Source organism: Rousettus aegyptiacus, unplaced genomic scaffold (genome assembly GCF_014176215.1).
Source record: "Rousettus aegyptiacus isolate mRouAeg1 unplaced genomic scaffold, mRouAeg1.p scaffold_m13_p_18, whole genome shotgun sequence".
NCBI lineage: Eukaryota > Metazoa > Chordata > Mammalia > Chiroptera > Pteropodidae > Rousettus > Rousettus aegyptiacus.
Window position 1 is genome coordinate 15,747,441 of NW_023416293.1, and position 12,395 is coordinate 15,759,835.

The window sequence follows — 12,395 nt, forward strand, 5'->3', positions numbered from 1 at the left end:
CCTCGGTCCTGCGGGAGAGTCACCGGTGAGGCACACGCCGCCCCCGTCCTGGGCCCCAGCTGGGCTCCCCTCGGGGTGTCGGGAGCCCCAATCCCCCGATCCCCCTGTCACACGCCGTGGTTTCAAGGAGTCCTCGTCCTCAGGCCCAAACCGCATGTCACGCGGACGAACCCCCCTCTGGGCCCCGCACGCACTCAGGGCCCCGGGCACGAACGCAACACGCCAAGGGCACACGGAACTGGCATGCACAGGGGCACGCACGTGAGCACATGTGCACACATGGCTGTGCGAGCCACACGCACTTAGCACGGGGGGGGGCCACGCATCGGTCAGCTGCAGTGCTGCCGGCACACGGCGTGCGGCCCCGGCCCCCTCCGCACACGCACACGCACACGCAGAACGCCCGTGACCGGCACACGGCGTGCGGCCCCGCCCCCTTCGCCTCTGCGTGTCCCTCCAGGGGGCGTCCCGGCAGGGGAGAGGCTCTCCGCTCCGCGAGGGGGCCTGGGCCGGCGGGGCGCACGGCTGCCCGGCCAGGGCGTCTCGCCTCAGCGACACCCTCGTCCTTCCAGGAAATAGTGAAAAGCCCAGAGTCCGTTCTCGGACGGGCCACCAGGGCTGCCATCTGCCAGGGCAGCCCGGCGAGTGTGAGCAGACGGCGCTCGGAGCCTGCGGGGACCAGCGCGAGGGCCTCTGAGCCGCCACCACGCAGGAGCGGGCCGGGGTCTCGGGCTGGGGGGCGGGGACGGCACCACGGCACCCTCTGCCCCCCCACGCGCTCCTCTCCGGCCCCGTGCAGCCCGTGACGCCCGCCCCGTGCGCTCCTGGTCCCTGGGGCAGACGCGCCCGTGGTCAGGGGCTACGGTTTGGTCACAGGGACAATTACAGAGACGGAGACACCGGCGGTGATGGCCTGTTTGTCCCACACCACAGCACAGCCAGCACCTGCTGCCCGAAGCCGGTCACCGGCTGGGCTCCACCTTCCCAAGCGCCTCCCGCCCCCGAAGTCACAGAGAAGCCGCAGCTGAGGGACGCGAAGGCGCTTGTCCGAAGCCTCGGGAGCAACAGGCAGGCGGGGTCCGGACCTGCCCTCGTCCGCTGCGCCCACTGCCGCCCAGGGCGCATGTTGCGAGCCCTGCGATCCAGTCCCCGTGCACGTGACCTGGGCTGAGCGGCCGCCCGACGATCCCCGGTGGAGGCAGCCAACGCGGCGGCTTCACAGGGCCCACGCGTGTGGAGCCCGAGCGTGGCGCCGAGGACAGGGACAGCGTGCACGGTGGCCCGGGCGGGGCAGATGTGGGGGCACGGCGGGCGGGGGTCCAGCCGCGGAGAAGCCGAGGCGGCGTCTGGAACGCCCCCACCCCATTTGCCGGGATGAGCAGCGAATCTGTGCTCCGTGGCTCCGCGCCTCAGGGGACTGCTGGCCGCCGTGGCCTCCCTCGCGCTGAACGGGAGGGCGCTGGCCAGGTGGCCAGGCTGGTGCCCCGGGACCAGGGCTTCGGGCCCGTTCCTGGTGACCTGGCCGCCCAACACTGCGTGAGAGGCGGCAGCCACCTCAGGGCTCACAGAGCTCAGGGACCCCGGGCTGGCCGCTGCGTGGCGGGGTCAGCGAATTCTCCCCTACCCCCCCACTCCTCCCACAGCCCCCACCCCCAGGATCGCAGTGCGCGTCCCCCTTTCCGTCCGCCGTGCCCGAGGACGCATTCTAAACCCCACCTGAGGCTTGTGCTCTGCCCGGCAGGTCAGGCGGTGGCCCCCCCTTCGGCCCTTGCCCGGCACACGCTGACCTCCTGCAAGTCCCCTTTCTGGTGCTCAGTGTCCTCAGCTCTCGTCTGGGTGTCTGGGCTCAGGAAGCCAGCAGAGCCTTCCTGGGTGGTGGTCTGGTCCCTCAGCTGCCCGTGAGCCCCCCTGAGCCAGCTGTCCCCTGGAAGGCCAGCTCTGAGCCCCCAACGCTGTCGCTAGGTTCTGGGGCCGGGGCCGGGGCTTTACCTGCCTGTCCCCCTCAGAGGCACCACCTCCCTCCTGCAGAGCAGGGGCTGCAAGGAGGTGGGGGGGCGCGCGGGAGAGCCCACTCAACCCCCACAGCCTGGTCCCCACAGGAGGAGGGGGATTTGGGTCACAGGTGTCCACTGTGGCCAGGTCCCGCTTCCCCTGGCTGTTGGGTGGGCACTGAGCTGATGTCGGGGGTGGGTCAGATGCCCAGCACCGGGCCCAGGTGGCCCCATCAGAAGCCCAGGCCTGACGCCCCTGCGGAGGGGGCGGGTGCTTTGATTGATTGGAGGGAGGAACTCCGGGCGCCGGGGCCTCCCGGGACCACCCGCAGCGTCCTCTCTCCCGGGGGCAGTTCAGGCAGCGGGGCGAGTGGCTGGACGTGGTGCTCGATGGCCGCCTGCCGACCTTCGGGGGCCGCGGGGTCTTCCTGCACTCGGCCGCCCGCAGCGAGTTCTGGAGCGCGTGGCTGGAGAGGGCGTACCCCAAGTGCGCGCCGTGGGCTCGGGGTTCGCGGCGAGGTGGGGGGGAGAAATGCGGGGGCCGCGGGGCTCGGGGTTCGCGGGGCTCGCGGGGGTGGGGGGATCTGTGGTGACTGTGGAGCTGGAGGTGGGAGGGAAGCCGGTCGTGGCCTGGGGTGCGCGGCCTCGGGCACAGGGGCGACCCACGTCCCCGTCTCCCCGCGTCGCGGTCTGGCCCTCGGGGGAGCCGGGAGGAGAGGCGGGGTGCCCCCCCACCCCGCGGGGAGCACCTGGCACCCCAGGCCCCGCCCAACCCCGTGAGCACCGGCTGCGCCTCTTCCCCCCGGGGCCGGCATGCCGCTCTGCCCCCAGAATGAACCTTTTCTTCACTTTTTAAAACGGTCGTGGTAAAATTTACCGTTTTCAGCATTTCCGGTTCAGTGGCGTTGGGCACGTTCGCACTCCGGGGTGCAGCGGTCACCCCGCCGTCTTCCCGCAGGGGCGCTCGGTCCCCGTGAAACTCAACTCGCGCCCCCCAGCACCTGGCGCGCGCCCTCGGCCCTCTGTCCCCGGGGATTCGGTGAGTCTGGGAAGCTCGGCCACACACGCTCGGCCGCCACGCGGGGACAGAGGGGCGCAGCGAGCCCCCCGCCGCCCACAGCTGTCAATCCTCTGCGAATGGGGAGCCGGAGGCGGCACCGGGAGCCCTAGGTCGCCGGCACGTGCGTGGCGGGGCCGGAGCTCGCCCCGCAGCCGGGGGGCCCCGGGCCCACAGCAGCCGCCTCCCTCAGGCCGCCCTTGCTCGCCCAGAGCCAGGGGCCCAGATCTCAGCCCGCCCTCCTCCCCGGCCAGCGCCGCGCGGCGTCCCTTTTACGGTAGAAAAGCGGGAAAACCGCGGCCGGGGCGCCACCCGGTGGCCGTCCTGGCTTCCTGCAGCTCCCACCGCCCTTGCGGGCTGACCGGCGGCTACGAGGCTCAGACGCGGGGCGGCGCCCCGGAGGCCATGGAGGACTCACGGGGGGGCGCGGCGGAGGTCCTCGCCGCGCGGGAGGCCCCCCAGAACCTCTACGAGATCCCGGAGAAGGCCCTGCAGAAGGGGTCTCTGCTGGGCTGCTCCTTCGAGGGGCGTGGCTCCCCCCCACCCTGTGGGGGGCCACACAGGAAAGGCAGGACATCCCGGGGTGGGGTCCACGTTTATTTATTTTAATTAAAACAAAAGTTTTTATCGGATGCTTTCTAATTGCAAAGCCAAGGCATACGTGCCGTGCCGTGTGCGGCGGGACACCCTGAGCCGTCCTAGGCCACATTTCCGTCTCCCTCCTGCAGCCCCCCGGGGACCTGGCGTGGTCACCGCTCTCCGAGCTCCGGGGAACAAGGCGCTGACGCGGGGTGGCCGCTTCGATGGCCCTAAAGGGAATCTCACCATATACTTTCCCCAAACCGGTTTGTTTTGCTCTACACATTATGAAAATAATACATCAGTAGGTAGGCATCCGACAGCATTTTTACAAATTCATTTACGCGACAGGCCCACACGCATACAAGTCTCCTCGGCTGTTTCTGAAACCTGCTCGAGCGCTGGACGCCCTCCTGGATCAGCCTTGAGAGTGGACCATCCACGCCTCGGAGCTCAGCGATGGGGCTGTGTCCAGCACTGTCACAGGCCACATGATGGGGACGGCTGGTGGTTCTGCTTGGGGCCAAAACAGTAAACTCGTCGCTGGAGACTGAGTTGGGAATGAGGGTCTCTCTGCCCAGAAGACACGGGGTGGTGGTGGGGGGGGGGTCACTGAATGTCACCGTGACCATCTTAGGGGCCCTGTGCCCAGGCACGCGGCCTCACCTGGGGAGCGGGGGACCCGGCCAGGCACGGAGCTCGGGCTGGCCGGGCAACCAGGCTTGACCTACATGCCGGGTCTGACGCTGCTCTTCATGCTTAGATCAGAAACACTGCAGAATCTGAAGCCCGGACGCCTTTCGGTCTCATTAAGGGCCACGCATACACTGTGACAGGACTTGACCAGGTAGGTGACATGGCCCCCTGTTTGCGCAAGGACAGACTCAACAGCCCCGGTCCCTCACGCCTACTTAGTGCTTCGCATTCCAGAGAATGTGTCACTAAGGCAGGTTCAAAACAGCAAGACGGAGTGGGGGGCAGAAACCTGTGATCGCCACAGCACCAAACCCGTTGATCCGGGCTGAGAGCCTGGCTGGTTTTCCTTTTCTTTCCTGATTCCAGTCCCTCTATAGTCGATAGTCGATAGTCGGGGTTCTCCAGAGAAACAGAAGCAGTGAGGGAGGGAGAGAGCGAGGGAGGGGAGGGGATCCATCATGAGAACCGGCTCACGTGGACTGCCTTCTCGGGAGAACGCAGCCTAGAGCTTGTTCTCTCGGGGACTCACGCAGACTGATTCATGCTGATCTCGAGTCTGCTGTATCCCGGGACCCAGCACGAGCGCCCTGGGTGCCGACGCAGGACCATGGCAACGGCAGCCATGATGCTCAATGGGACCGAGTCTGGCCGGGCTTTGGCGTGTGGCCGGCGAGCTCATGGGTGGATTTATCGTTTCTCACCTCCCTGACGGTTTCCCCTTCTAGGTCAGCTTCCGCGGCCAGAGGGTGGAGCTCATCAGAGCCCGGAACCCTTGGCTGACTGGGCGGGGGGGGGGGGGGGGGGGGGGGGGGGGGGGAGGGCGCACCCGGTGCAGGAGAAGGAGCACCTGGCCACACCCTGGGCCCACCCTGCAAACTTGACCCTCGAGCGTCTGAGCTGCTCCTCAGTGCTCACGCTGTCATGTCTGTCAGCGAGCATTGGAGCCCATGGGACTTGTCACGTCCCCGCGACATTGCGAATGGGTGTCCGCGTCACGAGCAGCCCCAGTAAGCGGTGTGTGCACGTGTGTGCATGTGTGCGCGTGTGTGTGTGCATGAGCACATGTGCGTGTGCACGCACATGCACACTTTGGGAGAGGCCGGCCGCGGCAGCAAGTACTTTTGGTGTGAGAATCCCCGAGATATTGCGGAGCGGGTCACTAGAGGGCTCTCCCTCGCGGCACTGACCGCTGCCCAGAGGCCCAGCGGCGGGCAGGGAGCCGGAGGAAGTGGACTAGGCGACTCGTCCGCTGCAGAGTGTTAACCAGGGCTATTTATTTGGCCCCCAGTTGACAAGAAAGGTGTGCCTTCCTGGCGTGCGTCCCCGCCTGGTCCCTTGGGAGCTGGCCCAGGCACCTGGGGTCAGGTGTGCTAGGGCGGGGCCGGCCCTGAGCTGTCTCTCCCCGACTCCCGCCTCCCCCCAGGGTCCTCTGCTGTCCTTCCTCCCCCACTTCCCAGCGAGCTCCGGGGAGCCCTGCAGAAAGTCTGGAACCGCATGACACTGAGCTGGTGATCGTCCCCAGCTCCGACGAAGCCCCAGGTCACCCGCCACCAGTGTGCCGGTGCCCGAATTAACGGGGCTGCAGCCCGGGGCCCTCTGGGACAGCGGGAGTGCCCCCGCCCCCACCTCGCTGCCCGAGGCCCTGCACCGGCTCTCTCTCTGGCGTCCCCTTCTCGGGACTTCTCAGACGTGGCAGAGACTGAATCGGGCCAGACCGAGGTCGAGGGGGCCAGGGCTCAGCCCCCCTTTTCTTGTAGAGATGGGAGGAACAGCAACGCCCAATCCAGGGGTGGTGAGCCGGCTTCACGCGCGAACGGGCTTGGCGGCGTCTTGCCTTGGAGAGGTCCGCGGGGCCGAGGGCTGTCAGGGGTCCCCTTCCCCCCACTGGGAACGCAGAGGAGGGACAAGGGTGACACCCCGTCACAGGGTCCCACGCAGCCCCGGGGTGACGGCTGTCCCGTCCTGACCCCTGCCCCTCCCGTCCCCTGGGCCGTCACCGGTGAGCCACAGAGGAGATGATGGCTCCTGGCCCTGCTCCTCACCCCCGCACAGGGCCAGGGAGGCGCTGCTCCCCCGTCCTCCCAGTCATCCCCAGGGCGGTCCTCAGGGAGTGGGCGGGGCACCCCGAGAGCCCAGCACAGCGATGTGGGGACCCGCGGTGGCGGCCACACAGACGCGCTGGCCGCGGGGGCGAAACTCGGGGGCTGGGGGCGCCGGGCACTGCTCCCTGAGCGCTCGTGGGCAGTCGGCTGGCCCGGCCCGCAGGCTGCGGCCTGGCTGAGGCCACGCAGCAAGGCGCGTGCACGAACGGAAGGTGTTTCCGTCGCATCGCAAAGCGTCAGCTCGTAAGAGGGGAGGCCGGTCGAGGGCTCTGGTCGAGGGCTCCGGCCACCTGTCACTCCGCGGTGGCTCAGTGCGGCTCCCCGCACCCCGCTCACGCCCTGCGGCGGCTCCGCGTGGGGTCCAGGCGCCGCCTTTTCCAGCAGCCACCCTCGGACACGCGCAGCCAGCCAGCCTGTGGATCTCCGCAGGGCCCGGGGCCCAGGGGGTGGTCGCTGACCAGTGTCCCGGGGACGGTGCTGCCCCCCAAGGCCGGTGGCTGGTTCTGCGCTTGGCTCCAGCTACCCCCGGCGGGGCTTGGGGGGCATGAGCGATTCCTCACTGGGCTGGACTTCCCTGTCCCCAACCTCCTGGCCTCCGGGCCATGTGGAAGTCACTCCACAGGTCACTTGCTGGTCTGAGTTCAAGCACCAGGAAATGCAGACTTCCTCGGCAGGGGGTCCAGGTGCTGCCTGACACTCTGCGTTTCTAAGGGCTTCAAGGGCTGTGGACACTGAGATTCAGTGGCATTCAGGGGACAGCCTGAGGTCAAAAGGCTCTGAAACCTGCCCCTGGAGGGCTTGCAAAGCAGAGCCACACCCCCAGGTCTCCAGACTGAGGTCAGGCTCTGGGTGAGCCCCGCGGGGCGCTTTCAAAGCTCCCAGCAGTGCTGCTGTGGGGCTGGCCTCGGGCTGGCCTCGGGCTGGCCTCCTGCAGCTGAGGGCCTTCGCCAGCTTTTTAGCTCGGGGCGGGTTCTCCACCCTTCTGGCTGGGGGTGCTGCGGACACTCAGGAGACAGCATGTGAGCCTGGCAGGCTCCGGGGCGACGGGTCTGACACTCGAGCCCAGTCAAGCTCAGAACCAGACCTGTGGCCATGACCTAACCCGGTGTCCGCACCCTTCCACTGGTCATTTAGATCATTTCTTAATTTTTGGCATGATAAATAACCTGAAGATAAAAATCTTAACTGGCAATTCTTTGTTTAGGATCCTTAAAACTAGGATAAAAGGACAAAAGGGTAGCCTCGTTTTTTTTTCTAATGCCTACAGTATCTGGTATTTCCGGTCTCCCATCCAGGTACTAACCAGACCCAACCCTGCTTAGCTTCCTAGATCAGACGAGATTGGGCGCATTCAAGGCAATATGGCTACAGATGGGATAGCCTCATTCTTAAGGCTTTTTTCATATTTTGCAAATTCCCCTCCCGGAAGGCCAGGTCAGTTCCGACTGCCACGTCGCCGCCCTCACCAGCCCAGATCTGCTCACATCTGGATCTACTCGAACCTGCCCGTCCTGAGCCTGCTCATGGCCTCGCCCACCACTACCCGCGGGACCCGCAGCGAAGGCTCGTGCCCACGACCTGGCCGACCTGGCACTTCCCCAAGTGGCCCTGCGTGCCCCTGCGTGCCCCCCGCCCCGGCACCTGGAGTATGACAAGGCAGTGATCTGATCTGCTGGCCTCACACGCGACGGGAACTGGAATTTGCACAAAGGAATAAAGAGCACTAAAGACGGTATCTGAGTAATTACAGAGACTGTGACGCGTTCTTTCTCTCTTCTAACTCTGTTAAAGGCACGAAGCTTCATAAAGCAACAATTATAACCCACGTTATTGGGTTCATGACACATGTGGAGAGGGGAGGAGAGGAAGCTCAGTTAGGGCACCGGGAGAAAATATTTGCAAATTATACGTTCACTATTGGGGTCCACGCGGAGGCATGAGGGGCCCTTCGGGGTGCAGGAGGCTCCGGAGTGGGCTGCGTGCGGGGCAGGTAACGGAAAGGCACGGGAAGCGTCTGCACGCGGTGGGGGTGTTTTTGGAGTGTCGACGTCGTACCTGAAGCCAATAATAAAAGCACGTGATCACGTCGGGTCGGGCCGCCGCGTTCTGCGGACTCAGCCCTGACTGCCTGCCCGGAAGCTTGGCCGGGCATCGCGGCCGCTGAGCTGACTGCGAGTTCTGGCCCCCCGGGGTCTGTGGACCCGTGACCTGGAGAAGACGCGGAGGCGTGGGGCCTGACTCGTCCCGGGCCAGCCAAGAACCCGGCCAACGAGTTACAATGGACAACAACGGGGGCGCTTTCTGGTTCTGCTCCGATCCATTGCAAACTCCGCTCATGTTTCACACATAGCTCGTTTAAGATTCAGATTCTCTTCCAAGCTTGGTTTTCCCATTTCCGTAAAACGGATTTTAAAACAACCCAAACGGAGGCGATTCTAACACGGCGCCGACTGCTTCCTGCTGGAGCAAACGCTGGGCAGAGACGGGGGACGGGGTGGGGACAGGGTGGGCACGGGGCAGAAAGGGGGGGCACGGGGTGGGGTCGAGGGGGTGGAGACGGGGTGGAGATGGGGGTGGGGCCGAGAGACGGGGTATTGACTGGGCAGAGAAGGGAGACGGGGTGGGGGAACCGCCAGCTTCCAGATTTGGGACTCGGAGATGCTACGAAATGGCCCGAAGACTCCTCTTCCGGCAGTCTGGGGGGCTAACGACACAGAGATCTTGAGGAAGCCGCCCCTGGGGCCGCAGGCTCTGGGGGCGCATATCTGTGGGGGGGGGGGCGGGCGGCGGCCTGTCCTCTTGGCCAGCCCAGCAGCAAAGGGCGCCCTTGCCTGTCTGTCTGCATCTCAACGCTTCAGCGACCTGACCTTCCTCGAGGCAAACTGTACCACCCACGATCAGTTGAAATCCATGTGTGCAATGTCGCAACACCGTGCGTCCTCGGTGAAGGACGACGAAGGGACCCTCTACACGAAGCCGCCCTTGGGCCCCAAGCTGCAACAGGGCCCCTGGCTTGCCTCCAGACCTCTCTCCTTGGGGGCAAAGAGGACCGACCCCCCCATCCCCACCTGTCCAGGCCTGACATTATCACAGCCCTGTGGTCACATGTGAAGAGCCTGCATCCAACCCAGGGGCCGGCTGGCTTCCCCACAGGTCCTCGGCCCAACCCCCTCACCAGGGGGGAGCCCCCGGCCCCCAGCACCCTGGTCGGAACAGTGGAGACATCTCCCCCCACCCCCCTGCCCGCCTTTGCCCTGTCCTCTGCAGAGCCAGGAGAGGCAACGAGGGCCGGGGCCGCAGGAGACTCCAGGGCACCTGACGCCTGGGCAGGACGCCACCACCCTCGGTGCCAGCTCAGCCCAGGGCACTGGGTCGCTCGCGGTGACAAAGCGCCATTCTGCTGAGCTGGCCCCCGGCCAGTAGCCGCGTGAGGGCTGCCGGGCACCGCAGCTGGGACAGCACAGCTGTGCGCTCGCCACCGATGCCCACTGGGCACTTTCCCAGGCCCCCTTCTGAAAGGGAAGGCGGCTTCCTCCCCCTACTTCCTGGGGGGGGGCAGGGAGGCGAGGGGCGGGGAGGCGAGGGGCGGGGAGGCGAGGGGCGGGGAGGCGAGGGGCGGGGAGGCGGGGAGAGGGCAGGGGGAGTAGGAGGGGCAGACGGGGGCGGAGCGGGGGCGGGGGAGGCAGGGTCCCCAGTACCGAGGCCGGCCCAGCCGCGCTCCTGCAGAGGGCGCGGAGGGCTCCGCGGTCAGGCCGCGCAGCCGCAGCCGGACTCGGCTGGAGGGAGGGTCGGCCCCTCCCAGGTGGGAAACCGAGCGCGCGGCTCCCGCACGTGATCACGTGATCGCTCAGCGGCGCCGGCTTTGGCCTTAGGCCGAGGACCTGTGCTCCAGTCCGGCGTTTACCTCCAGCTGGGTCACCGGGGCTGCCTCGCACCCTGTGCCCCACGACTCCTCCCGGAGCCCCGGGGTCTGGGGCCTGGGGAGTCCAGTGTGGCCGGCCCCGCCCAGTGAGGCGAATGGAGAGACCGCGAGGGGCGGGGAATTGGGGGGGCTGGAGGTCTGTCTGGGCTCTGAGCACCAGGTGTCCGGAGTGTGGGCCACATCTGACCTGGCTTCTGGGACACTGTCACCGCCACCACCCCCACCCCCCAATCCCCACCCCCCATCCCCCACCCCCGCCATTTCTCAGCATCTCAGCCCCCACCACCGCCAACACACACCGGGCCTCGACTGGCCCACGGGGTCCTAGCTCCCTCTCGTTCCTCACAGCCGACCTCCCACACGGTCCCCGCCTTGGTCATGGTCACGGTCACACTCAGCACACTGCCACCACCGGCTTGCCGCCCTCAGCACCGGGCTGACAGCTCTGTGGGACGGTGCCAGCTCCAGGGGACACCCATCCCCGTCCTCGTCCCTCCCACCTCGACTTCCAGAACAAGATCCGGTGGCTTTGTTCACCCCCTTCTTCAGGCGCAGTGGCTTCTGGGGGCCCATAAACCCCCAGGTCTTCAGAAAAAGGGTTCGACTCAGGCCGCAGCCCGCAGGCAGGCTCGGGGGAGAACCGACGGCAGAATGAGGCAGACGCTCCGTTCCTGGGTTGGGGTCCCACACCTGGAGGCGTTAAGTCAGGGTTCACCCTGGGTGTCTCCGAGGCCAAAAGGTCGGGCTCTGACCCTGTCCTGCGCCCCCAGGAGAAGGTGCTGGAGATGGGGCGAGCGCTGGCACCGCAGTGAGAGCGGCTCTGGGAGGCCGAGGCAGAGCTTGGACGGGCGGGAGGGGGCGGAAGGCGCCGGGCGCAGGGGTCTGGGCCGGGGAGGGGCCTGGAAGCCTGGACCGCGGGGCCCCACGGCCGAGGGGGAGGCCCGATGAGGCGGCAAGGACAAGGCGGGCACTCGGGCGAGGGGTGGGGGGTGGGGGGCGTCTGTTACCAGCAGGGGCCTCGTGAGCTCTTTGAGACGGACACTGAGCTGGGAGGACGAACCGCCCCGGCAGGGACAGCGAGTGGCCTCTGCGGCCCACGCGGCGCTCAGCACTGCGGACAGACACGTGTGACTGAGACGCAGTCCTGCCCCGCGGAGCTGGAGCTGGAGCTGGGGACAGCGGGAGACGAGCAGGCCCAGGAGCGATGACCAGGGGGCGTCGCACGTCAGACGTTTTTACCTGTGGAAGATGCGTGTCCCGTCATTTTCCTTCACGTTCTTGGGCTCACGGGTCCTGTGCATGAAAGCCGTCCTAACCCCTAACTCCATCACCGCCGTCACTCTGGGTCACTCTGCTGACTGCTTTTCCTCCGTTTATGAATCACATTTCCCCGCTTATCTGTACGTCCGGTGCGTTTGAGTGGTTGCTGAACGTGGTGAATTTTACTGTCAGTGCTGGGTGTCGTAATGTTCCCACGAAGGACGCTCCTTCCGCCGGCAGCTCCGCCGTTGGCGAATCGCTCTGCCCTCCCACGCCTTGCTGTTTTCGGGCAGACGGAGAACGCCAGCTCTGAAGGCTCGCTGAGTCCCCCTTCCCGTGCTCGCCCCGCCAGGAGCTCTCACGCGCAGCCCACCTCTGCAACATGGCCTGGGGGGGGCCGTGGATGAAAGGCGCCTCGCGCGTCTCGCGGCCCCGGGTGGAGGGCGCCCGGGCCGGCTGCGGGGCTTCTGCCTGCAGTGCAGACCGGTCTCTGGCCGGAGGCTCGAGGGCCCCACGCAGACCCCGGAGCGTCCTCTCCGGAATTGGCCCCTCGGGCCCAGCCCTCGGCCCCCCATGCCCAGCCCCTTCTCCTCTCCTCGGCGGGGCTGCAGGCTGTTGGTCTCCCCTCCCTGTGCTTCAGTCCAGACCGGCCTCCGCACGCTCGAGGGCGGTTCTGCACGTCCGTGGCCTGGCGACTGGTTCTCACGACAGCGCGTGTGGCCTCCTTGCCCCCGGTGACCTGTCATTCTCCACCTACAACTTTCTGTAAATGTGTCAAAAGCAACTGC

At 66.8% G+C, this 12,395-nt stretch overlaps 1 protein-coding gene and 1 pseudogene across 1 annotated transcript; one reads left to right on the forward strand and one right to left on the reverse strand.

The window, feature by feature from the left end:
- The first annotated feature begins 1,374 nt into the window (after positions 1-1,374).
- On the forward strand, positions 1,375-4,724 carry CAPN9 (calpain 9). The gene is made up of 4 exons (XM_036235338.1): positions 1,375-1,536; positions 2,345-2,487; positions 3,387-3,571; positions 4,389-4,724. Exons 1-4 carry the CDS (start codon positions 1,375-1,377, stop codon positions 4,616-4,618), a joined length of 720 nt encoding a protein of 239 aa, XP_036091231.1. The 3' UTR covers positions 4,619-4,724.
- Positions 4,725-7,683: 2,959 nt separating this feature from the next.
- On the reverse strand, positions 7,684-7,798 carry LOC118613472 (annotated as a pseudogene).
- Between the last annotated feature and the right edge of the window lie 4,597 nt (positions 7,799-12,395).